Below are 26,567 nucleotides of genomic sequence, written 5' to 3'. Positions count from 1 at the left end.
AATCTGAGAGTGGTTGCCCATATGCTATACTCACTTGGATATTTTGATTTTCTTTGCATCTCACACTGGGTCATGTTGCTGAGTTAGCTGATGCAGGAGAGCATGAAATATGAAATAAAATCCTCTAGAATGAGAAATAATTGCTATGGCTCTGATTTATCCAAACATCTGCATTTCTTCATCTATTTCATAGGTTACAATCTCCCAACTCCTCTGGATATACTGTAAGGAGAGGAAAAATAATCTAAATGTCTTTTCTACGTAGGAAGGTCTTCTTGAGAGAGATCCAAGTGCAGTCCTTAAGATTAGTCCAAGAATCCAGTCTATTTGGTACAGGAATGCAACTATGTCTCTTGGACCGGATAGAAAAGGGCAACTGTAGGCAGGAATCAATTGTCCAGTACAGTTAGCATGGCTATAAGCAGAAGAGGCTATGATGAGAAAAGAACGAGGAGAAGCGAGGTGAAATGTGAATGTGTCTTCTTCAGAAGCAGAAAGAGGTGTTAACCTTCCAATGTGCAGACCAGGAGAGTGCAAACTCCAAAAGATTCACTTCCACATAGTTTAATTAGACTCTGTATTCAACAATTTTAAATTGTCTAAATTTTTCTGTTTCTTCTTCAGTGCTATAGCCAGGGGACTTTGCTCTCCATCCTGTATCCTAACATAACTCATTTCTTAAACATTACTATCTACTTATTGCTTATAACTCAACTTCTCTCTTAGACTTATTGATACCTAAAAATATTTTTGATACAATTTTATTTGGTTATTGACTTGGCTATCTGAGTTAGAGGCTTGTTTTTCATCAGTAGAATTAATCAGTTGTACACAGATTTGTATAATACAGAGCAATCTCTGCTTTTACACAGGATAACAGCAGTGAAGAAGTGTGGTTTCCTTATAGGAATAAAATTGACATGAAAAAGTCAAATGTGCTTTAATTCTTTCCTTTCAATCTTTTTTTATTCTTTCATGTGTCCAAAGCATTAAAGTTGAGCAGAGGTGTTCACATGCACACATACACATACATACATGCAAAACACTTTGTATCAAGAATGTTCCTGGAGAAATATACATGGAAGATCTGAGAGGCACAGACGAATATCCTGCTATTGATACAAAATGAGTAATAATCCCTTTCCTAGAGAGCCTAGTTTTGTTCTGAAGTTTTTTATTTAGAAATTTTGCCTTCTGATTTTGGAAACTATTCAGCTGTGGAGTTATGTTAAAGAAGTTCTGTTATTAGCTTAAAACTCTTGTCTTTCTGCATTTCATCTCAGTACATCTTTTTTTCTGTTACTCATATTCTTTGCCGACAAACATGTAATCGTGAGTGACGGAAAAGCGGAGTTAGAAGTCTTTAAACTTTAACAGCACACTTGCCCTGGCTGTTTTAACACCACAGCTTCCTATTAACTTTATTGTATACAGTGCTCATCTAAGGGCAATCTAGTTTTTCTCTTTTCCTCCACATTCTTTTGTTTCTACTGTGTAGCCCCAGATTAATGTTTGTGTGACTGCACTGTGAACTGGATCCAAAACTCACTCATGAGAAAACAAATCCCTGTGTTTAAAATGGGTTGGTCACCTATCTGCCCCGTTAACTAAGCCATATGAGCACCAGTGTCAAATAAGAAAAGCTGTATGAAGTACCCTGTAGTAGAGTCCCTTGTTGAGGCCGGAATACAGACATTGCCAGAGTAAATATGTTGCCATGACCTCAGTACCAGTGTGAGTTTCCAAATCTGGCATCTATTTACTTACCTACTGTGGCTAAATAAAGAATTTCAGAGGTGCAGGTGAAGGCTTCAAAAGTATTCCACATTCCTTGTGAGGAATGTACAACATCTTAAGTATACAGTCTTACACTGACTTGGGTACAGATTCCTTTAGCTCCACAGAGTAGGGAACATGCTCCAGAAAGTTACTTTAAAAGGTAGTGCAGGACTGAAAATTCCATGTTCCTATCCCACTCACTCTTAGTGTGCCTAGTGAACTGTCTTCTGATCTATTGAGCTTTCTGTTCTCTTCTGTATTAAAGTGTATACCTACTGACACTCACTCATATGATGTATGAAATTCCACTCACTAGGGGACAGTATCTGAGAAATTTACACAGCTAAAGTATACCATTCAGTAAAGTCAGTGTTTCTAAAAAAAATACTCTTAAGATCCTCAAATATTGTTTTGATCAGCACTCTCTAAACCAAGTGTAAAATATTTTGAAGAATAACTGGAAAAAAGCCTTTGAATATTTTGGTCAGCAAGCAGAAGATAACCCAAGACCACAACCTGACATAGAAGTCAGTGTCTCGAACTGAGTTTCATACGTCTGGTAAAATTATCTTTATTTGACAAGCCTAAATTCCAGATAGGGTTGAGCCCTTCAGGAAAAAAAAGGTTGAATAGAATACCATTATTAAGAATAGGGAGAGAAAGCAACAATACAGCCAGTGATAACAGAAGGCTGTCTGTAAAGCTGGAAGTTGGAAGATACCTGGTACAGCAAATAATACCACTATTGTGGGATTAAATATGAATTTGAAAATTTAGCCACCCTGGTAAAATAGTGGAAAGTAATCGCCAGAATCATAAAATGTAGTCCAGATAAAAGTGGGCAATTTCATTCCAGAAGAAGTGAATAATAAGGGATAAATATGACATGAGTTAACTTTTTTCCTTCTTTTTTTTTTTTAAACCACAAAATAAGTGCTTTGCAAGACCCTGTTTCTGCATTCATGATGTTAGATTACCATCTAGAGGACATTTTAAAGCACAGCCTGTTATTTGACTGGTTTTAATTTATTTCTCTCCACTGAGACAAAAACATAAAACAGCAGAAAATACACAAAACTGATTAAAAGACAAAGGGAAATGCATAACCATCTTCATTTCCACTCATCCCTCTCCACTGGCATCAGACTCATAAAATACTCTTTTCCAGTTTCAGAGTTATGCCAGGCACCGTTTTTAAGGAATTGCCACATTCAGGATGAAGAATGATTTTGCACATCAGAGTCTCCCGATGCTATGATCCTATCATATCTAGGTCTCTCTTTTAACTTTGAAAAAAAAAGCATACTTAGGATCTTTTTAGCTAGTTGTAAGGCAAAGTCCGTAGTGTTTCTGCCTAACAGAGAACGAAATCTTTGTATGTCAGAGGGCCCAGTGATGTCACAATGTCCCATGAGGAAGACTGTGGTCCTTGAGAAATCCTGGCTCCATTAGCTCAAAGGGCAGAGGAGCGAACATGTCTTGTGCTGGACATTAAGATTGGGTGAGGGCTAATCCAACCTGGATGCTTTCATCGGGATTTATAATCTATCTGATGGCCGTGTTCCTGCCTGCATACTGCCTAGACTACACTGATGCCTTCCTAGAACTGAAAAAGCAGAGAAACAATCCCTCAGCAGGTGAGAGGAGGAAATGGAGTGAGTGGGTCAGAAAGAGGGGAGAAAATAAAGACAGCAAATGACATAGGGTAGAGATAGCGTAGAGAAATTGAAGCTGGAGATGAAGGGTGGATATAGAAAATGGGTTTTGCAAAGGAAAAAAAAAAAAAAAGAGGCATTAGAAGCAACATATTAGAAAGCCGCAATGGCTGGCTGCTTCCTAATGAAAGGGAAGCTAGTAGCCATGCATGATAAAAAGGCCTACAGGGCAAAGGACTAACCAGTCAGGGCCCAGGCCCTGAGCAAGGCAAGCAGGACAAACCTATCGATAGTAGTCGGAGTCAGGCAAAAGTTCATCAGGCAATTGGAATTGATGATGGGGTAGATCCTCATTCTGGAGGTTTAAGAATTCAAACAGCCCACAAGGACCTTGAAAGCCTTGTGGGCTTGAGGGGAAAGGTCCATGCCATTCTTGTAGAGCTTTGGAGGCTGGATGGGCTTCAACAGGGTCCAAGTTCACCTTGGGGAGCACTGGACATCAGTCAGTCTTGTGAAGAGTCCAAGCTAGCCCTTTTGAGCAGCCCTGGGAAGGGGGGTAGAGATCTGCACTGTGCAGTGATGAGGACACAGGGCCAGGCTCATTCCTCAGATGGTGTTGCAGGGACAAGGCCCTACTCAGTTGGTGACTCCATGGAATTCGGGTTGGGGCTCAAGAAAGACCAAGCTAACTTTTAGGTAGCAGCAAGTTCCAGCTGTTTCCTGAAGAATGGAGGCTAGAAACAAAGCCGCTATTCAGCAAGGTCTGCAGGACAGGGGCCTAACCAAACAGGATTCATTCCTCACAGTGCCTGAACAAAACGAGCAGGGCAGTCCTAAAGATGGTAGTCAGGGTCAGTCAAGAATCCAGAACATCAGGATCATTATGATGCAAGTCCAATGTCAAGCTGGGAATGAAGGTCAGCAAGTCAGGGTCAGAACCAAGTCTGTTGACAAGTAAGCAAGGTCAGGGACTGCTACGTAATTCCATAATGATGACAGAGGTCCAAAGTCAAGCCAGGAAGACAGCCCATAGATCAGGGTCTAGATCAAAAAGCACCATGGCCAGGATAATCTGTGATGGTGATAGATCAGGAAATTGAAATAGATACACTTAAAATATCTCAGACAGTGATTGAAGATAGAGGCCTGACCTTAACGAACAGGAAGAGAATGGGGGTGGAGGCTCTTGATGAATCTGGATAGAGCCATTAAGGCTCTAGTACACTCAAGGCCCTGAGAAGATCAAAGAATCTGTGACTATTGCTATAGTGCAGGAAGGCAAGGCAAGAAGATGTAAAGGAGACTGAGAAGCAAGTGAGAAAAGTTAAAAAGAGAGAGATACTACAGAAGCTTCCTTAGAGCCAAGAATCATTTAGATGGTGCCCTTTCCATTGGGGCCTGTTACTTGTCTTTTGCTTGCAATTAATTTCTCATTCTTTTCTGGGAGAGCGTCCTATCAGCCACTGCAAATGCATTCTTTACCATGCTGCTTCTATGAGTACAACTCATGGAATGCAGTCTAATAGTAAAGTTCTCTGCCCCGAAACTTGAAGCTGATCAAAGTAGCGACAGAAGGAAGTGGGCACTTTCCACTGAGAAAATAGGAAAGAGAAGATCAATAGATGAAAAATAGCCACTTTAAGCAAGACAATGAGAAAGATTATATTAATAGAAGGAAAAAGGAGGAGAACAAGTGTTGAAGAACACGACCCAGATTCCAGTCCCTGTTCTTCCAAAGTCTTGCTTCCCTGTAGCTCACTACATGTTAAATAGTAGTGATGATGATCTCCCCTTCCTGGATCAGTGATTTATTACACTGCACCAACAGCAGGCACTTACTAGGACAAAAAGAGAGAGGTTTACACCAGGTTTGCAAACTCATATCCACACACATCAAAGAACCACACTTGGGAATTCTGAGAACGCTATGGGGGAATAAGCATAGACGGATAGGCATTGAATGAGGAAGGACAGATGCAAGAAAAGGACAAAGAAGGCAGGCAGAAATTGGGGAGTGTCGAGAATGGACACACAGGGTAAAAAGGAATTGAAAATTTATAAAGCAGAGAGAAAAAAAAAAAGGAAAGTATTAGAGACCAAAAGGATGAAAAGAAAGCATATGTTGTACCACTCGCCTCCATCCTGAGTTACAGATTGGGAAGAAATGGAAGAAACTTTTGTGGCCTCATCAACAGGGGAAGGCATGGAGATGCTTGACATGGTGCAGGATGAGGACTCTGAAAGGCTGAGGAATTCAGCAGTGAAGGATATGCTGTCAGATCTGGCCCTCTCTCTCAACGTTGGAAGCACTTTGCTGTTCTTTCTATGTGTGACACAGAGCCTGAATTAATTGCTATCAGTACAGATGAAGACAATTTGAACATCTACTTGCATTTCATAATCACTTACTAGTCAACACAACCTCTCTTCGACCATCCACATCTCCCAGGGAACCTCTAACTTCGAGGACATGAGCAGGAACTTTGTGCACATATTCAAAGTTGCTCTTACCCCTCCATTTTTGAGAAAAACAATAAACCCTCAATCCAAGGCTCATGCATTTTTTTTTCTACAGCAAGCCTCCCTTTTTGTACTTCACTCACTCTTTGTGTAAAACTATCTTCAGTAAAAATCAAGAATGGATTCAGCTCACCCAATCTCAAAGGCGATCCTGGTTTTGAAGAAGCAAATTCTTAAACTTGTCATACATTGTAAGAGCAGGAAAAAAAAAGAGTATTTCCCCAAGAAATGTTTCCTCTTCCTTTTAACAACATACAATAAAAGTTAAAAACTCATCAAAACGAAGACTGTAAACAGCTTTTGCTTTCTATATACATTACAAAGTGGTCTTTATGCAATGAAGTAACTCAAAAGTAGGGTGAATAATATTACAGATGATTAATTATAGCATTTGAATGACTGACTGAAATTATAAACATGTTTCTGGGAAAAAATGACGAAAAGAGTGGAGGACGTGTATACATTGTTTAAAAGTGACCCTTAAAGAAAAGCACAAGCCTAAATTTGTTATTTTTATGATGGCTGAATAAATCACATTATTTTGAGGTATTATTATTTATTATCTGTGTTGGAATATCAGCTAAGAATTCCAGCTAAGATAGGCACAGTACAAATACAAAACAAAGAAACAAACCTGACCATAAAGAATTTATAATCAAAGTCCTACTGTTCTTTTTTTCTGAAGCCAATAGTTTTATATTAATATTTTAGTCTTTAATGAAAATAAAAACACTGATGAGCCTGTTCTTGGAAATTTTTCTGATGCATTGATCAATACTTGGTAAGAGTTAATAGAATTACTATGAATTTCAGTTTTCATAATTATGGCATATTACTTATATTAATCCCTAAAATTCTATTTTGATTAGATAGTAAAAACCTACAACACATGAACTCCTCTGTTTGGAGAGTAAGTATTTATAAATCTAGAATCTGAAGGGATGAGAGAATCTGGTTCAGGATTCAGAAAAGGTCTTGGAATTCTGAATGTTCAGGCTAAATAATCTTCAGAGATCCCTAGGACCCCTTCTATCTGTCCAATATTTCACCTTTACCTGTATCCTTGCCCTAAATCAGAGAATGTGAATGTGTTAATGAATGTGTTAATGTGTGAATGATTAGTGCCAGTGAACTTGGATAGAAGGGCACAGATGAGGTATACAGCTAAAATTCTGCTAAATATTATTCATGTTAGCTGATGAAATAGATATCAAGAAGAACCTTCATTATTATGTGACTCATCTAACAATTTAGAAGCTGGAGCTACTTAGTCTTTCCTATCCTAGTCTTCACTTACTGGCAGAAGATTATTTCTTCTTCTCTGGCAGTGTAAATGTGTGGTTTGCATAGTAATCTACAGAATCTCCCTAACAGCTGCTCTGATATGAACAGGTCTTAGGGTTACAACTTGTTGGCCTGCACCTTCAACATGCCTGTACAGCTGCTGGATTCCACAGCGAAACACACCAAACAGAGGAACAAATGTAACGGTACTTTCCTAGACTGTTTTAGCCCAAGATGACTGGTTATCTTACTACCTTGGGACTTGCTGGACTCCGGAGTTGACCCAGCTGGAACACAGAGCTGGCAGCAGTAGGAAGAAACTCTATTCCCATATGAACTCAGGTTGGAATTTTTGAGACAATAAACTGCTGAGAGAAGTGCAAGTTGAGGCTGAGGAAAGGATAAAAAGGAAAGCAGATAAATGAATACGAGCACCATGTCTCTCCATAAGCCCAGATATGATGGCCATACTTTCACAGTTCAGGCCTTCATCTCTCTGGAGTCAAATTTCTCTTCCTCCTTTGCCATGCAGATTACCAGATGTGGCACTTCTTATCCGGGTTCATTGGTGATCTGCTGGGGCAGTGGAAGTGTTTGGCAAAGTCCTGACTATTGCTGACAGACCCATAGACACGAAGTGGCAAGGGGCTATGTGGATCTGTGTGTATGTAAGACTGCAGTTTCTCAGGATCCTGGTGTCCACACATTGCCTGAGAAGCAAAATAGAAAAGTCAGTTTGCATGAAAGCCCTCATGTGAACAAGTCCTAAGGGCCCCCTTTCTGTCTCTGCAGATTCTGCATGCCTGAGGCTGCTGAAGTTAGCAAGGAAACACACAAGGGGAGCAAATGGTATTCAGATCTTTTCCTTCACAACCACAATCTTCTACCGTCTTCCCCTTCTCTGTCTCACTCTCCCCTTCTGACAAGTCATGTGCTCTCTTTGTAAATTAGCTAGTCCAGAGCACAGAGAATGTTGAGCATCTCAGAGCTTGGACTCACGTAATCTTGCACTTCCCAATCTAATATGACAATAAAGATGTAGCCTCAGTATCTTTGGTTTCTCACATAAAAGCATTTAGTGCTCATTGAGAAAAAGACGTGTTTACACAACATAGTAGTATTATTAGGGAGGCGACGGTGAGGATATTGTATGATATTACTAGTGTTGTGGCTGAAAACCAGGTCGTCACTCTGGTAAGTAGAGTCTTCATTCAATGACAAAGGATGCAGTAGCTGCCACATAGCCTCTGAAATACAAGTCATGCCACAGAGATCCAACCATATGTGGTTTCAGGACTGGACTAGTTTTCTATTCACTGCTCTGACTGAAGGTCACTTACATGTGCAAAAGTTTTTCCTTCAGAGAATTACAGCAATTAATAAGGGAGTTACTTCTCTATGCATGGAAATCCAATGGTTTCTGATCAGCAACTCAACTACACAGCTTTGCACAAATCTTTAAACAAGAAGAGATTTCCTCAGAAATCACCATCAGTGTTATGTATGATCATGTACTTCTAGTTCTTTATCTCTAAATGACATTCTAAATTTCTTTTTCACCATCATTCATTCTGAGTATGACATCTAGTCATTTATTATGACAGAGTGGTGGATGGAAGAAGACGACTGATTTGTGCTTTTCTAGTAAAATTCCACTTGCCATTTGTAAGATTGAACATGATGGCAAAAATAGTAATCAGAGGCTGGTTGTGATGCACACCTTCTCTGACACAACTTGTCTGCTGCAATTTAAGTTTGGCAGATACCAGAACATTGTTTAAGATATGTTCACAGACAAGACTTATATTAGCTTTGAGACTCATTACAGAACAGTGTCCCATATGTGAATTTTAGCTTTCTAAAAGAGATTCTGCATCTCTCAACATTATCATGCCCAGTTCTGCAAGGAAGATTAAAGGGACCTGAACATCAAGAAAGACAAACTATAACAACGTGGAGGACAATGGAGTGGGAGACAGATGCCTGACTAGTCTGGAATTCATTACATGAGCAAAACTGAGGTAAAAGAGTTGATCATGTGTAAGTCCAATTTTAGGTAAATCCTTCTCTTGTCTGTGCTTTTTCAGCCAGTTCTTATAGGCCTGTGGAGAAAGAAAAGTAATAATAATAGCCCAATCTTCAGACAGTTTCCCCAAAACATGTCTTTCATTTGTGAGATATATCAGTCTAATAAATATTCAATAAATCTAAAAATGGATGGTCAGAAGAAGGTACGTGGTAACTGCACTATTAAAGAATGAAAATTACTTTTAATACAAGTCACCTATATGAATAAAATGTTCATGTTGTTGCCACCAATAAACCTTTGTTTAGTTTGTAAATGCATGTGAACTACCTCAACATTCTTAGTGAAAAAAGTACCATCCGAGACCTAGATATCTCAGAGCACACTGAGCCAAACAATTAATTAAACTTTCAAAATCCTTGCATGAAGAAAGCAAAGATCCTTCTAGACAGAAGTTAATGCTGAAAGGAATATTATGGCGTTGTTTTAACACCCTCACAGAACCACAGAGAATTCTGGTTCTTGGGGTAACTTAAATTAACTCAAATGCCTCAGCTTAGTTCCATAGGAATGATATGTGTGACATAATAATTATCTACTTTTGTATGCATGAGAAAATTTGGCCCACCCTGGAATAGATGAAGGGGAGGAGTGGCCTTATGTGGTAGTAGTGAGGAGTGACTGAAAAAGTTGAAGACGTGCACAGCACACACTGCACTGGCAGAGAAGTACAAAGAGCCTAGGATGGGGCAGCATGTAGGACAGGGATGCGCTGAAAATCTTACAGCATATTGGTTGAGTTGTGTGGTGAGACTGTAAGATTAGGGAAGTAGGTAGATTGCAATACCTGGTAAGCAACAGCAAGTCCTCCGTTGTCAGCTGTATTCTCCAAAAGAGTAAAAGTCCCATTGGTCTTAAACCCAAACATAGAGTAACTTTCATACTGTTTTACCAAGCAATCTATAGCTTGCTGTAGTGCACTCCTGTTGCAGGTAAGACAGCCCCCAGGTAGCACTGCAGGTGAAAAAAGAGTCCTAGAAAGTTAAGTTATTTCTGCTGTTCACTTACATTCCCCACACTAATCATTGAGATTCTCTTAGTAATCTGCATGATGTGGAATGGGTTTTCCTTAGCTTCACATGCCTTAATAATATACATTGACCATAGGGACCAGGATTTAAATTGCTTGTGGGAAAAGTACCACTGGGGGCGTAGAAGAGTAAACAAAGAAGATAAGCTTGACCAACAGCCAGTACTCACCATAATTATAGAATGCATGAAGAAGCTCATGTGCCATGAACACCCCCATGGCTCCAAAGTTCACAGCACTGGAAAATAAATAGGAAAAAAAAAAGGCTTTTGAAAAGAAAAGGACATGAGTGTTCTTTGTCTTTAGCCACTGTGTACAACTGTGTGCTGAGTAGGAGCATTCAACTCTGAAAGAACACAGACTTTCTATTAATTGCCTCCCAGATATAGCACACTGTAAAATCCAAATAAAAGTATAAATTACTCTACTAATACTTAAAATTGTCCCATGGGTTTGAGTTAAATTTATTCCCATCCATAATAATAATGAAGAGTCTGCTGAGAAACAGTGAGAGTCTTTCTGAAACACCGATTCTAATGAAAATGTATTGTTGAGATATGTCCCTAGTTACTCAAAAATTACACTAAGGTTTGACTACAAATACTCTGATTGTACCTTGTGAATGGTCCCACTACAGGCAGTGGAACCTGACCTCCAGAGGTCATCTATGATTCTATGCCATGAATTTACAGATATTCTCATGAATAAGAGTCCACTCGAAGCTTATTTCCATAATATGAAATGATAAGCTCATTTCTTCTTCACTGATTAAAACTGTGAAAAGCATTAAGTGAATGTAGAAGATCATTATTATATACTAAGAAGTCAATAAAGCACTGACAAAAACAGAACAGCTCATCTTCTGTAACAGCTGCTTTTTCAGAAGCTCTGTAGCTTATAAAAATAGTGTTGCATTACTGATTTCTTATTTTTAAAAATATCCTCAGAGCAATCTGAATTGAAGAGCTCTTTTTGGCAGTAAATTTTAAATTTGGAGGATAATAACATGCTAGCGTGCATGTTGTCCCCCCAAAAGCTGATAAAATTTGACTTTTGAGTCTACTGAACTGGAAGGACAGTGAGAAAAATCTGTTTTGTTAAAACTGAATGTAAAAGTAGCAAGAATCTCCAGACACTTCGTCAGACATAAAGAATATGGTGAGAACCCGTATCACTTTTTTTTTTTTTTTTTGGCTATTATTCTTTCACTGTGTCTTATTCTTGATATGATAATGACTTTCTGACACACTTCAAGTAGTAGAGGATATTGTACAACTAGTGGTAGAAAATCAGAAAAAGAAGAACTATTTTAACTGAGACATCTGTTTCTTTCAAAATTAAGCCTCTTCCGACAGTGTGAATTTATCTCTGGAATAAAATGGGATTTTGACAAGTCTTTATCCATTATCATTTAAGAAGAAAGGATAAACAAGACTTTTATGGACAACTACAGTGACTTTAATATCAGAAAAATTATTGCTACACAGATCTGTTCAATACGATGAAAGAATGCAATTACAAGAACTGCAGAAGAATCATAGCTACAAGGCAAAAAGAATATGTCCTCTTATTACAGGAGGTTTCTTTAAAAAAAGAGAAGAACAGAATTATATTTGATCATTTGAAGAGACATCTGACAGGAAGTTACTCGGTGACTCTCCTGTTTTTTATAGGTTTCACAGGAATTCTCGAATCTAGAAAATAAGATGCAGAGGTGAGCTATCTTCTTTGTAGTTAACCTGCATGAGATTTCTGCCTTTTTGCCCTGGATTCATATTCAATGCCAAGAAATCTAGGAGTCTGATATCAGTTAGCGACAGATGAAAACAGACTCAGCTTAGTTTCTAGATTCTGATTTTTCTTCAGCAAAGTCAATGGTCAAACACTTCCAGAGATTATTGGTGCAGAACTACATTTTTTTTAAAGCGGTAAAGACAAACCCATTATGATTCTTCCCAGAAACATGGTGCAGCAAAGGGAATTACGTTCAGTTTCCAACTTTGCAGTCTCTCCATACCTGGGAAATTCTGGATTGAAAAAAGGGCTGCGAAACATTCCAGCTGGGAAGACCACCATGTGCTGCCTTAGTGAGTAGTAGGAATGGACATGCCAAGGGGAAATCTTCCAGCTAGAAATGAGAGAACATATGAGAGAACATATTAACTCCTTACTTCATACCTTGCTCCTTTCCTTCACTGCATGTGCAAAAATGGTTTCCTTCATACCACCTATATGCAGCACAGGCAAAGGTTGAAGTTCCTATCATCCAGACAGGATCCAGAGTAAAAGATGTTTAGAGAAAACATGCACTTGTTTACATACAGTTACTGTAGTAGCTTAGTTTTCATGCACACTAATGGATTCCCCTTTCACAGCTTCCCTGTCCAGTAAGTCATAATTATTAGCCTCATAATATGCTGCATAGAGGCAGCCTTGGGCCCCAGGCATGCCTGCCTTCAAAAGCATCCTGTGTGCTGCTTTTGATATAATCACATTGTTATTCATGTCAACGCATTATTTTGCTGTCAGATAACAGCAAGCCCAGGACCATCTACTATTCCCTTTATTCAAGGTTTTATGATAAGGGGAGAAGAAAAGGTGATTTTTTTCCCCAGGGCCTGAAATGCTGGCACTTTTGGTAGCATGAGTTCACACTGAAGAGAGGCTGCCAGATTAATTTTTTTTGAATATGAGTCAGCAAGACATCTTTGCAGTGAAAAAGGCCAGTAGCACCCTGGGCTACATTAGGAGAACACTTGCCAGTGGGTCAGTGGAGCTAATTACACCCCTCTATTCAGCACTGGTGAAACCACATATGGCATACTGCAGTCATTTCTGTCCCCCTTCACTCCCTGCACCCCACACTACTGGAAAGGGACATACAGGAAAGGGACAGAGTCCAGTGAAGGGCCACTAAATGACTAAGGGATCGATCATTTGCCATACAAACAGAGGCTGAGAAACCTAGGATTACTTAGCCTTAAGGACATCCAGGGAGATCTTCTCAATGTGTATAAATACCTCATGGCAGGGTGTAAAAACAATGATTCCAGATTTCTCCCAGTGGTATCCAGGGAAAGCACAAGAGTCAATGGTCACAATTTGAAGTATAGGAAATTTAAACATAAGATAAAAATATTTTACTGTGAGAGTGGTCAAACACTAGAGCTGGTGCCCAGAGAGGCTGTGGAGTTTCCATCCTTGGAGATGTCCAAAATCTTGCTGAGCACAGTCCTCAGTAATCTCTTATAGTTGACCTCGCTTTGGATTGAACTAGATGATCTCCACAAATCCTGGCCAACCTCAACTAAACTGCAAGTCTGTGATTCTGTGGTTTTTTTTTCCAGTTCAGTGTCTAAAACTTACTTATCCTGTGAGTGATGCTGAAGGAGTCTCTGGTAGGAATTCTCCCTCAGTGTCTTCAAGCAAGCCACGATATTGAGGAGAAAAGTTTCTTGATTTACCTGCAACTAAGGGAAGAGACAGGCAAGGTGACAGCCATAGAGCATAGAATGAATTGGACAGCATGAGAAAGAGCAAAGTCCCAGAAGCAAATAAAGGGACTCATCAAAACGCAAACCACTGAAATACTTTCTTTTTTCCTCTCCCACGATAAAGAACTTCAATATAAGTTTTGACATGAAAGACATCCACAGGCCAAACAGAAGAGATCACACATCCAAGCAATAGTAAATCCCTCTCGGTCCTACCCTCTTGATAGAAGAAAGCATAAGCAACAAAGTAGAAGCAATAGCTACAGGTTCCCTAGACAGTCTGTTACAGAACAGTAAGATATGCTCCAGAAATTCTAGGCTCTTTCAGCAACAGGCAGTTGATACAGATAAACTGCCAGTAATGAGGCAGGCATGTTTACATTATATAGCTCACATTCTGGTATTCCAGGTTCACTTTGTCAGTTTGAAGTATGTGAGCTGGATAGCCAACTTCCACTTGTAGTCTGGAAATCTGAAAACGTATCAAACAAAAAAAATAAAGAAACATCACCAGGCTTTACATTCTGGAAGTTCTTTTTAAGCTGTATTTTGAATCATGCAAATATCGTCTACAAATCAATCCTTTAAAATGACAGCTACACTGTTTCAAGCAATACATCTCCACTTGTTGCTCTGCTTTCTGAACTCAGTGGCCTGAGGCCTAATGGAGCTCTACTCCTTTTTTAACAATGTTTTCTGTCGTTAGACTCTCAGAGCTTCATCGCTCTCTTTATGTGCAAATCTGCAGGTGCAATGTAGAAGAATCCATGGGCAAACACTGAGCCTTTCTGTATCTATGTATCAGGGAATGATCACATGTATATGACTGCTCTTACAAAACCACAAACGAGGAGATCTTCAAAACCCACTTGGACACAATCCTGTGCCACATGCTCTAGGTGACCCTGCGTGTGCAGGAGGGTTGGACTAGATGATCTCTTGAGGTCCCTTCCAACCTTAATGATTCTATGATTCTATGATTCTAAGTGCATTTAGACCTGTTTAATAGCATGTATTTGTAGAAGTGGCTAGGAATGTCTCTTTCATTCAGGCTCTTTCCATTACTCCTCTAAAGGCTTCAGGGAAAGGAAGGCCTCAGTAACTTACACCTTCTGCACGTACCAGAACTTTAGCTTCTACACGAGTCTTCTCATCCATCCACTCCACCTGATTGAGTCGGCTATACAGGGCATCTCTGATCTCAGAGAACATCTGCTCAGCCTGCCATGGAGGAAAAGAAAGCACTGTCAGGACTGCATAAAAAACTCTTTAGACTTTGCTTAGTCTTCTCACGTTCTGACAACTCAACCACAAAACAAATAGGGGTTCATGCCTCTTTCTCAGTAAGAGAGGAAATTCAGTTTTTATATCTCTTTAGTCTTAGGTTTCTTAGGTGTACTGTGATCCTTTGTTGGGCTCAGCATTCTCTCATACATCTTTTCCTCTTGCCTCTCACTATAGGAGGGAAGCATAACTGCTTTGTATTTAAATCTTATTGGAATGCCACCAGACCCAAAGTCCTCGACACTTCTTGTAAATTTGGGATTCACAGCTATTACAAATTGGGGGTCTCCTTTTCCGAAGTTATAGCAGCGTGAGACTCTCCTTCACAAAATTATACTTTCCTGATTCAGTTTTGTGCTTCAAACACAAAAAGTTTTGAGTTTCCTGCTATCTTTTCTTGGGGTTGTTGTTTTGTGTTACTTTATACACTGTAAACTCTTCATAAACCTCAGTGGCTACATTAGTTTTCCTTTAAAAAATGAAGCCTTAGCCTCAAAAGAAAAAAAAAATGTGCAGCTCTCCTCAAAAAAGTAGGAAAAGTGTGTATGCACAAGACCATTAAACAGATAATCAATCTGCATATGACCTTGTTTCCTTGGTTTGAGGTTGACATGGCAAAGAAAGAAAGAGAGGAAGCTGAGATGTGCTTAGGGGAGAAGAGGATGAATACCTACAAGTTTCTTGTTCTGTTGAGGGAAAATTTCTTGAACAATCATCTGCCCTAGGACTGGTTCAAAAAAAAAGCTGGTTTCACTCAAGCACATCCGCCAGCGATCTTCTGGGATCTATAAGAATAGACAAAGAAATAGAGACACATGTGAGTGAGAAAGAATAGATTAAGATGAAAACAGTAGAAAGATATGTAGACAGATAAACAGTTGCATATCTGCTATTACTTAGAAATGAGAGACATAAATAATAAGTAATTACTTTAACTGATACTCTTAAACACCTCAGAAAACTTTGATGTGACACCCAAAAATAGAGAACTGATGGCTCTGTATCATGAGACAGGAAACAACATCTTCCTTGTTTGTATTTGTCTCAACTCCTAGATAAGTCCTAATCATTTATGAAAGTAAGCAGGGTAAACTGGTACTTTATTTTACATAAATAAAGTTTTTTTAACTTTAAAATTTTAACTATAAAATTGCATATCATATCACTTTCAGAAACCGAAAGAATTTACTGGCATGGCAGGAGTGATTTTCCTCCCCAGATCTAACTCCATCCAGAAGACACATGAAGATAACATCCAGAAAGATTGTCCTAGCGCTGCTGTGGAGACTAAAGAAGTTGGTGGTAGGATAACTCACCATTCCAGATCCTATTTTTCCATGAAGAATCTTAGATAGCTCCAGGCGTGCATCTTGGAATCGACTGTCTAGGGCTGGGAAGAGATTCCCAATCAGACAGACCATCATGTAGATGTGAAGGATCCTGTAGGAAAAGGGCACTTATAAAGATCAATATTAAAGGTCCGTTTAAGCCCATATTATTTAAACACTAATATCATTAATAACCTTGGGCTAAAACAACGAGAAGGAAACCCTTAATTCAGGAATCACAGTGAATTGGGAGGAACAGGCATGAGAAAACATATGGAAAAACGAGTAAGAGGCTGAGTGTAAACATGGGGCTTGGCAGCACATTTGTTTGAGCCCTGTATATGATCACTGCAGACTGTCCTATCTGCTCATTGAACTCCATTCCCATTTTCTGTGTGGTTGTGCTTTTTGTTCTGAACATATATGCAAACTTGAAGTTGGACCAGCCACTGAGAAGGATAAGAAGTTTGAGTACCCTCAGGTGGAGTCAGATTATGAAATTTGGAAGATTTTAAGTTCAAGTGCCTGCTCTGAGGAGACCAGGAGGCCTAACACGAGCAACTGGTTAGGCTGAACGTCAGAGATCAGTTACTGGGGTGATTTGTATTCTATTTATGTATCTATCTAGACAGATAGAGAGATAAGCATTTTGTCTCTGTCAATCTGTGTGGCCAGATGTTATATGTCTATATACAGGGTGTGCATGTGCAAGACTATTGGGAGTAGGCATTAAGCCTCATGATTGGCTGAACCTGAGGATATAGAGCCACATGTGCTTTGAATTCATTATACCAGCAATTTCAGGAACATCCTCCACAGACCTCTATAACTGAAGTTATTTTTTTCTGAGGTTTGAACAGCTACTACCATAGATATTAACTCCTACCTTTGCTTCTGCCATTGCTCAATAAGCCGTGACATGCCTTGCAAGTAATCCATGTCATGTACTGCAATTGGCTGAGAGAGATTCACTGGCACAGGATGGAAGGCTGCTTGCAGACACAGCAGCCAGTCGATTGCGGGTGCCTTTTCCTAAAAGTAAAGTAAAGCTTACATGGTGAACTACACACCCAGACTAACTGATAAAAATCAATAGGGAAATTTGGATATATTCCCTAATACCAGTAACGCATATTTTAAATCAGTTGAGCTGTGGCTATTGGATGGGAATTGGTTATAGTAGAAAAAGAGAGAAGACATACTTTTATCAAATTAGCATGGTGGGGCTGGAGTCCTGGAAAGCCCAACATGCTACCAATAAGAGACAGTAGGTTAATAGGTTATTGAGAGTTCAATAGATTCCACATATTAGCTGCAATGGCATCTAAACAAGGTATCTTATATCTCTTTTGATCTGGATCTTCCAGATATGAATACCTGTAGCTCCCTAATGGTGGTACGATAGAACAGCATTCCTCTCTGCTGTCTTTCCTGCAGTGGCGTGATAACTTGCTGGAGGTTAGAGATGAAGGACAAGGTAAGGGAAAAGAAGCCAGGGGGAACATCCTGTGGTTCTCCAAGCAGGTGCCCTAGTTTCTCCAAATATGAGAGATACACACGGAGAACCTACAATACAGAGCATTGGGAAAAACATGACTGAAATTAAGTCACTCTATGCATCCCATGCTGAGCCCAGCTGCTTTCTCAAGGAGAGCATTGCGTTCCCGACAAATAATAAACTTATTTTTATCCTGCCTTACTATCACTTTAAATAACAGTACCATTTTAGAACAGCAGGCCCTAAAATAGAGAGAAAAATGTAGTAGATAGTGATACAAAGAGTCAGTATTCTGGATGGAGATGAAATGTCAGATTCTTACTTCTGTTTTCATGAGCTGTCAAGAAAATGTGTTGGGTGAGGAGGCTCATTATTTAAGGACTTGTCTGGAAGAGTCAGAGTCAGAAACTGAAATCAACTCATTTTTATGCATTTCAGAAAAAACGAGAGTGTTGTGATGAAATAAACCTTGCTGTAAAGACTTGCTCCCAAGGTCAAAGAGCTCAAGATTAAGACTTCTATAATTAACTTTAAAATGCTAGCTACCAATCCCCCAATACACACACATTTTAATTTGTATGTTATAATGCCTTTCTGTGGACAAGACAAAATCTAAGGAGAAGCCTAGATTCATATAACTTAAAAAACATATATTAAATGTATAGCAAGTTCTTTATGGATTAAAGCTCATCACCTAAGAAGAGGTTGCCTTTTACAAAATAAACTTTTAGTGAAGTAAACAATTTTGTACCAAATTCCTTCTGGAGACATTTACAGAGGTTCATACCCCTGTGTCCATACCCCATGGAAACAGGCCACTCTGAACCAGGAGGCAATTCAAGGAGATCCCTACACCAAGCTATTTTTACCTTGCTTCAGCCTCTGATATGTTACCTCAAGATAATTTTTTTTCTCTTTGAATTTACTCTCAGGTGGCATCTCAAACTCAGGATGGTCAATCTGCAAAAGGAGAGAAGGAAAATCATCCAACTTTCAAAAATTACTGGAAACACGAAAATAATACATTCAGCAGTCTGTGTTTATTTCTGTGTCACAGATTTTGAATTGTCAAGTGTTATAAATTGCTCATATCTGTTGCAATTGGTGTTCAAATGTAAGTCACACTGTTAAATATTTCTATATGTACTCATAGCAGTAGCAAACTATGTCAATAGCACTATTGCATCTTTATTGCACTACTCATGCCCATTCCTGTAAGAACAGCAAATTCTTACCTTGACAAAATACAATCTACACAGGCCAGACAGAAGAGATGAGAGAAAGGACGTAACTTATTTATCATCCTCTCCTCCTTTTTCAGGAAGACTTTTAAAAAAAAATACTTTCAGGTAGTTAAAAATTAAGCCTTAGGGGAAATTTTTACAAAACTTAGCATGAGCAAGCCTGTATCCCTCCAATTGCCTAACCTATCCTTTATTCCCAGTGCTTCCTGATGGCCCTGTTTTCTAAGTCCACTCACCTGAATTATATTGGTGTTTGGGTCAAAAGGGCTAGGTCCTACATGGACACTGAAAAAGGGAAAGGTGTTGTATCTGCCCATGAGAGTCTGAAGTGTTTTGTTAAAATCTTTTGCTTTCCCAATGCCTGTGATATTCCAGACACCAACCTAGAGAGGGAGACAGGCAGCATGAGAGAAGGAGAAACATATTTGTTCAATCCTTATTTACTCCTGTGAACTCAGTCATTATGACAACTGTGAAAAAATAAGGCAAAGAGCAAAAAGTGAAATGCACGAAGACTTCTACATACTCCGTTTGATTGTTGGCTTTATAATGACGTCGCTTTCACTTAAGCAAAGTCACAAACTACAGAATGACACAGGGATGGAAAGAGGTCATACTTTTATAAAGTCTTTGGGAATGACAAACAGAGATCAAAGATTAATGGTTCCACCTCCCTAACAGCAGATTCAAATGTGGGTTTGCAGTTGGTCATCCTTTTACTGAAAGGTTCTCCCACCATTCTTGGACACAGAGCATAAATTATCCTTGTTTATAGAAAGAGGGACGCACCTCCTGCTACTCAGCCTGGGAAGAGCAGCATTTTCTTCTTCAAGCAAGCCTTCCCAAAGCCTACAGTAGCAGATGGCTATCAAATCTTAAATACAAAATCTCAGCCATTTTGCATGATGTTCCCTGGCTTGTAAATTGTATAATACTGAATGGAGTGTCTGAGATTTAAAGTGTTACCCTTTCTGTAGTCTTGGTTGTTGAATGATTCTAAAGAACTATTTAAGGTCATTAGCATAAATCCAGGGACAAGGTGCCAGAAAGCCAGATTTGGGAGACAGCATTTAAAGAAAAAAACTGTATTACTTAGAAGTTGAGCTGTGAACCTTCAGCTTATTTAAGTACCATATGCTAGCAAAATACATAAGAAAAAAAAATAGAAGACTATCTAGTCAGCACTTCACTTGTATCTTTTCCTTACAAGAATTAAATTCTGTAGAGAGAGATAATAACACAAACATTCACCTGACTTAGGAGGCCCTTCAACGGCTGAATTCCTTGGGATTCTATCAGTTGAGTATCCATGCAGGACTGATAGAACAAGACTGCTTTCTCTCTAGCTGAGCCTCTTACCCCAGACTGTGCGGTCTCTGAGAAAAAAAAAGAGGTAAATAAAGAGGTAAAAAAAAGGTAGAAAAATAGAAAAGGATGTAATAAAATATTATATTGCACTGTGATTCAGAAAAATTTAACAAATATATCCATGCTGGTCACTACTATGGAACCTTCAGAACCAGAAAGTTAATTTGTGACTAGCCAAGCTAAAAGAACTCTAAACGTGAAAAAGGAGAAAACTTCTATTTTCAAGAAATCCATCTAGCACTGTAAAAAAAAAATCTGTGCCTAGACTACTGTTAGGGCATGTCAAAACGGATGAAGGATCCTGTTCACCCAGGCATACAGAGCCTGAGACTCTTCAGAGCCGTGATTCTTCCTGAGGCCAGGTAAATGGGTCTCTTCACACTGAAAATCGAGTATAACAGGAATATAGTTCATATATTGGCTTCAGTCCAACATGAACTAAGGATAGGACCAGAGTATAGATTGAAAGACAGCCAAAGGGGCTACTTCCATAAGGCAAGAGAAAAATGGCTTGGTTTTCTGTCAGAATTTGGAGTGTGACTTCCATAACACTTGGCAAACGGAACTGAAATGTTTGAAATGTGGTTATTATAATATGACATGGAATATAGGAATATATCTGTACATGTAATGGCAGAAGAATAAAAGGACTGGAATCAGTCCCTGTTGGAAATGACTCTGCTCTTAGATATCAGAATTTGCAGCTCTAACTGAGGAAGATGCTAATGTAACACAGCAATCATCTCCTGTCCCTACCTAAAAGTTTTTTCAGGATCAGCTGGTTTTCTTCCAACAATGCATCAAAGACATTTAGTGATTCTTCTGTGGTTCTGCTTGAGCGTTTGCCTTCCCAGCTGCCACAGGCATATTTGTAGAAATCCTTACAGGGGTCTACTGTGTCATTCCTAGAAATCAAGAGTCTGGCCAACAGTGCAAGACCCACCTCAGCATCACAGGATCCTGCTTAGGAAGAAAACAGAAGAGAACTGAGCAGCAACAATGGTGAGTGAGAACAACTCCAAACAAAAAAGTGAGGAGGAGGTCTCTGTGGGACATTTCTCTGAAAAGATTTATTTTGGTCCAAACTTCTTTGCATCTGGAGTGTTGAATTCCCTTTAAAGTTCTGCTGAACATGGAATAAATCATGTGCTATCTTTGGCTTCATTGGAGGACTGCTTTTGCACTTTTTAAGGGAGATTCTGAAAATAAAAGACAGATGATCAGGCCAGAGCTAGTGTCCTGTATTGGTACTATCTAGGTAGTCTACTTTGCTTTCTGAATGTATGTTCTCTGACTCAACACTCACTGGTTTGGCTAAGTATAAATAAGAAACTACTGATGGTGCCAACACATGAAACAAGAGAAGGACATAACACAGAGAGGGTAAAGTAGATTTAAAGTTTAAAGTTTAAAACATGTACATAAAACATTCTGCAAATAAGTGTTTAGTGAATTTGACAGAGGACTGAATGTTTCTAGTCTTTCTTTGCAGCTCCCCAGTGAGCAGGAGACTGACTTTTCTCTCTATGACATGATGACACTAGTTGGTGCTAGAAAAGTAGGACTAGACTTATGAAATCAGGAATGGAAAAGTGGAGGAGTGTGAAACATCAGTCAGCCCCAATTTCCTGGCTCCTAGACAGAGCAAGATGCTACAATTGCACACAGTTGTAGGTCAGGAGCATGAGAATCAAAAATATAGAATCAATGTATATAGGCAACACAATGCTGCCTCAAAGGTGTGTCCAGGCATAATAAAAGGCAGATACAGGAGGAGAAGTGGAGGGGAGGAGGATCTTTAAGTAGGAAGCTACGATCCAGAAAGGAGACCAAAATCCTTGTTTACAATCAATATCTTTTAACATTTAATCGAGATTCTGAAAGTCTGATTCTCACACAGATGCTAAGCCAAATAAGCCCTGGAGAAAGAGAGAATATGAAGGAGTCTTATAAATGAGGGGATGAAGAGGCAGGGAAAAGGATACCATGTATTATACCTAGACTGCAGCTCATCGTTATGTGGGTGATAAGCAACGTAAGGCCCAGGACAATGCTGAGAACTAGTGCACACAGAAGTAGGCTTTTTCCCCAGAGACATTGCTCCTTCTTTGCAACTGCTCTCAGCTCTAGGTCACAGGTCTGAAAAAACAAAATGAGACAAGCAGAGGAAAAAAAAGAGAGAGATAATGTTGTTAAAGTTAGTACTAGTCATATTAATTTTCATCTATTTTAAGAGTAAATAACTGATGAGACTAGTGCTAGAGCACTATAATATTCCAGATCGCTGAGGTGATTCTTTTCCCAGAAGTTTCCTGACTTCCTTAATTTCCCTTGCTTTTCCAGATACACCTTTTGCACAACATGAAAAATTAATGCATTTGAAAACCATAAAATTTCTTATGTGAGGGTCAGTCTCCCCATAAGTCTATTCTGGGGTCACCTTGCATATACTTCCTCGAAGTATCAAAGCTTTTTTGTGCCTGGTGTCTACAGAAATGATTACTCTATTACGGTTTACTAGCCTGAGAATTCCTTCGAGATCTTTCTGCAAGATGTAACTCCTGCATCCTAAGCCTTGGAGTCCGGTTCACATGGGAGAAAAGACTTGTATAGTCTAAAAAGCACAGTAAGTTGCAAGTCACAGCTGATATCTTATATACAGACAGGTTTTATCTCACTTCAATTTATTTGTATTTAGTATTCTAGGTCTGCCTTTTTAGTCAGTGGAAGAGTACCCCTTCTATTTCAGACATCTGTCTTCAGATATGCTAAAGCATAATTCAGAAATATCAATCTTTTTATCCATTGTGTACAAAGGAAACTATGGCTATGCTAGGCTACTCTCCTAAAAGTTTATTTAAGAGTACAATAAGATGAAATTTACTCTGTGTGTCGTCTGCTTCTACCTAATTTGATGTGCACATACCAGAAGAACAGTGTATCACAAGAAAATAGACACGTGAATGGAACCTGGTGGTGTAACAACAGTGAAATAACTAGATACACAGTAAAGAAAAAGAGGCAGGAGAAAGAAGAGAAAAGGAACAGAGAAGCCTCAAGGAAGAGGGATAGGGAAGAAAGAGTATAGCAAGGAAGGGGTAACTCTAGTAGGCATGTGAGCTGATAAAATATGCTAGTTTGAGGTGCTCTCAAGGACTCCCACAGGGTCACGACCTGGCATGCACTCCCTCCCTCCTAGGAGTTTAGCTTCCAGTGCTTAAAGCCAGGTCTCTGAAATACAAAAGTTCTGTGAGGAACCTTGGCTGTCTTTGGAACTCTCTGAGAGAAAAAAAAAAAAAAAAGAAAAAAAGAAGAAGCCTCAGTGGAGGCACATTCTCCTTCGTTTGGGAGCTGCTTTTTGCACCTCTCATGCTCCATCTCCATCTGAGATATGCTGCAGCAACATTAAAACCATGCCTATGCCTGGCTATACCCCATTGATTTGGATCCTGATCTTAATCTGTACACTTGACTTTCAGCCTTGACCTTGGATCTTCCTCTTCACTATAGATTTTCCTGGTGATTTAGCTGATTGGCTATATCACCAGATCTGCTTTACTCCCCTAATTTCAGCATTGTGGGGTAACACCCCTTACAGATAAGGACATTGTTCCTTGCCTGCCTTGTCATGGACTCTCAGCTACCAGCTTATCTTTCTGTGCCAGTCCTTGCTGCTCCCTTTAACAAAGCAGTTAAAGATTATCTTAAGCTTCAATTGTCATCAGGCTCAGAATTTAACTTCTTTAACACAAAACCAGAATGCATGATCTGTACAAAAATAACAAGAAGAAAAGAAGCCACAGCCTACAAGAAGTGAAGCACTCTCACAGTACATACCTATTCCCATGAGAAAAGGTTAGGAAAATGAATGAGTCTGCTGTTTAATAATCTTCCCTAGTGTACTATTGAAGGATGCTCAAATGCTGTGGTGGAGCTTCCTATATAAAAACTTCAACAGAATAGAAAACACAGAATGCAGTAAAGCAGAGCTTAGTATGTGATATCCTTCAAACACACACTTGTTACGATCATTAACAGAGGCATCTCAAAAGCAAATGGCAATATCTTGAGTCCTGCAACCTTTTAACAAGGGTTGAATGCCTAATGGCCTTTGTACCTTTAAAATCCTATTTTTGGCTACATAAAGCAGGATACAGAATAACTAAGTGGAAAGCATGTACGTACAAGCAAACTCTGGTGTTAAAAGTTGCAAAATAAAAAACACAGTCATATTGGCACTGTACATACAATAAATATACGATGAGGAACATAAAGGAGAAAATTTGAATTCCTTTCATACGCCCTTGCAGTAACACATTTTAGTTTTTATCTTCCAAGTGGAAAGTAAGGCGGGGAAAAATGGGAAAGAAAATTTTCCCATCTGAAAAGGAGGAGGAACAATATCAAGCCTTCAACTCTCACCTATATCTTTTACTATGCTCTTGACTCCTCTGTCACAATAGACTTGCTTTTTTCAAGGTGAAAATCTGGTCTATCCCAATTATGAAGTATTTACAACTTCTCTAGTCTCATCTCTGTTAGATTCCTAGTCTGCTTTGAATCTTATTTTTGTGCCACAAATGAACTATCTGGTTTTCAGAACAAAAACAACAAAATACAGAGCCTTTCCAAAATCAGTGGATTAAAGGTGGCATGAATTTAACTAGATGGAACTGTAGACGGACTAAATAAATTCAGGGCACAGGAGGCAGAAATGTTGCACAGCTTGAACGACACAAAAGCAGTTTTCATGGCAAGCTTCATAGCTTAGGTCTGTTATCCAACATGCCCAACATAAAAAGACAAGCAAATGGTTTGAAGGAGGCTATGGAAGAAAATAAAGAGCCTATAATCTCTGACAAAGTTCCCACATATGGGCTTTGTTTATGAGTAAGTAAGTATTTGCACAAAGCTGAAAATTAATGTTATTTCCATTATGGCTTCATTTCTTCCATGCTTTTAAGTGTGTGCAAGTGCTCTATAGCTAAATTTGTGAGATCAAATGCCTGTAAAATCAATAAAAGTTTATTTCTAATTGTCCTCTTGATTGTAAAACGAACAACTGAATTTATGTTGCAACAGTCTACTCCATGAGACATCCAATTCAAATGAGAGCATGATTTAGGCTAGCAGAATCTGCAAAGGATCCACACTGATAAAGCAAGAACTGTTTGATTGCAGATGAACCAGGCAAAAAATGTGACTTTCAGTCGACAGCTCTTGTTGTTTGTGAGCCAGCCCTGAATTCTGCAGAGAGTTTTAAGTCCTTTGTCTTAATTCCCTCTCACCTTACATTTCATCAGTATTCTGTACTGTTGCAGAAAAGAAGCACTAAGCATCTAACTTTGAGGAAAAGCAAATGAAATAAAGATACCAAGGGCAGGGATATTTGGAGCTGTTATTCATAATTATTTTCGAGGCAATTTATGGATATAATTTTTCAGACGGTAGATTATTCACAAATAACTTACTTCTGACTGTTGTCCAAATAATGTACATCACACTAGCCATGTGGATGATGTGTTTTCAGACTAATTTGTAAATAACTTAATCATTTTTCTTAAATCTAGCTTCTGTAAGCAAATCATATAAGTACATAAAATTAAGCATATTAAATTCCATTTGAGAAGTAATGTTTAAGCCTGTGTCAAAACTAGTATGCCTGGTAACATGGGAAACTAAACAGAATATTTGCTGAATTAGATCTGGACTACCAAAAATTAGAACCATAGCAAGAGTCAATAACTACTTAAAATTTTGACTGATGACACCTCTCACAGGAATATGAAAATACATATACAAATCAAACATGCAAATTCTGGAGACAGCAAAATGCAGTTGAGATAAATACGACAAATATGATAAATATGACCTTTTGCTATAAAACCACAGGTTTTGCATCTTTGCACAGCATACCATATAATTTTTATTTCTAATTTTAATTAGTTTCATAGCAAATATTCTTCATTCTATTGCATTTTAATATCTTGTACATTT

General features: G+C 38.9%; 1 protein-coding gene across 1 annotated transcript; it reads right to left on the bottom strand.

Moving 5' to 3' along the window:
* Positions 1-7,574: 7,574 nt before the first annotated feature.
* On the bottom strand, positions 7,575-26,081 carry KEL (Kell metallo-endopeptidase (Kell blood group)). Its single transcript, XM_088535797.1, has 18 exons — positions 26,042-26,081; positions 22,568-22,774; positions 21,327-21,530; positions 20,454-20,578; positions 19,439-19,585; positions 18,853-18,918; positions 17,838-18,026; positions 17,347-17,492; positions 16,449-16,572; positions 15,807-15,917; positions 14,971-15,069; positions 14,243-14,320; positions 13,721-13,824; positions 12,372-12,482; positions 10,525-10,592; positions 10,112-10,278; positions 9,245-9,340; positions 7,575-7,948 (listed from the first exon to the last, which is right to left on the bottom strand). Exons 1-18 carry the CDS (start codon positions 26,079-26,081, stop codon positions 7,772-7,774), a joined length of 2,259 nt encoding a protein of 752 aa, XP_088391923.1. The 3' UTR covers positions 7,575-7,771.
* Positions 26,082-26,567: the final 486 nt, after the last annotated feature.

This window comes from Tinamus guttatus, unplaced genomic scaffold, assembly GCF_059628265.1.
Source record: "Tinamus guttatus ecotype Peru unplaced genomic scaffold, ASM5962826v1 Tinamus_guttatus_pri_ptg000646l, whole genome shotgun sequence".
In the NCBI taxonomy this organism is placed as follows: domain Eukaryota; kingdom Metazoa; phylum Chordata; class Aves; order Tinamiformes; family Tinamidae; genus Tinamus; species Tinamus guttatus.
The sequence above is the reverse complement of the archived record's forward strand: the minus strand, read 5'-3'. Positions and strand labels throughout refer to the sequence as shown.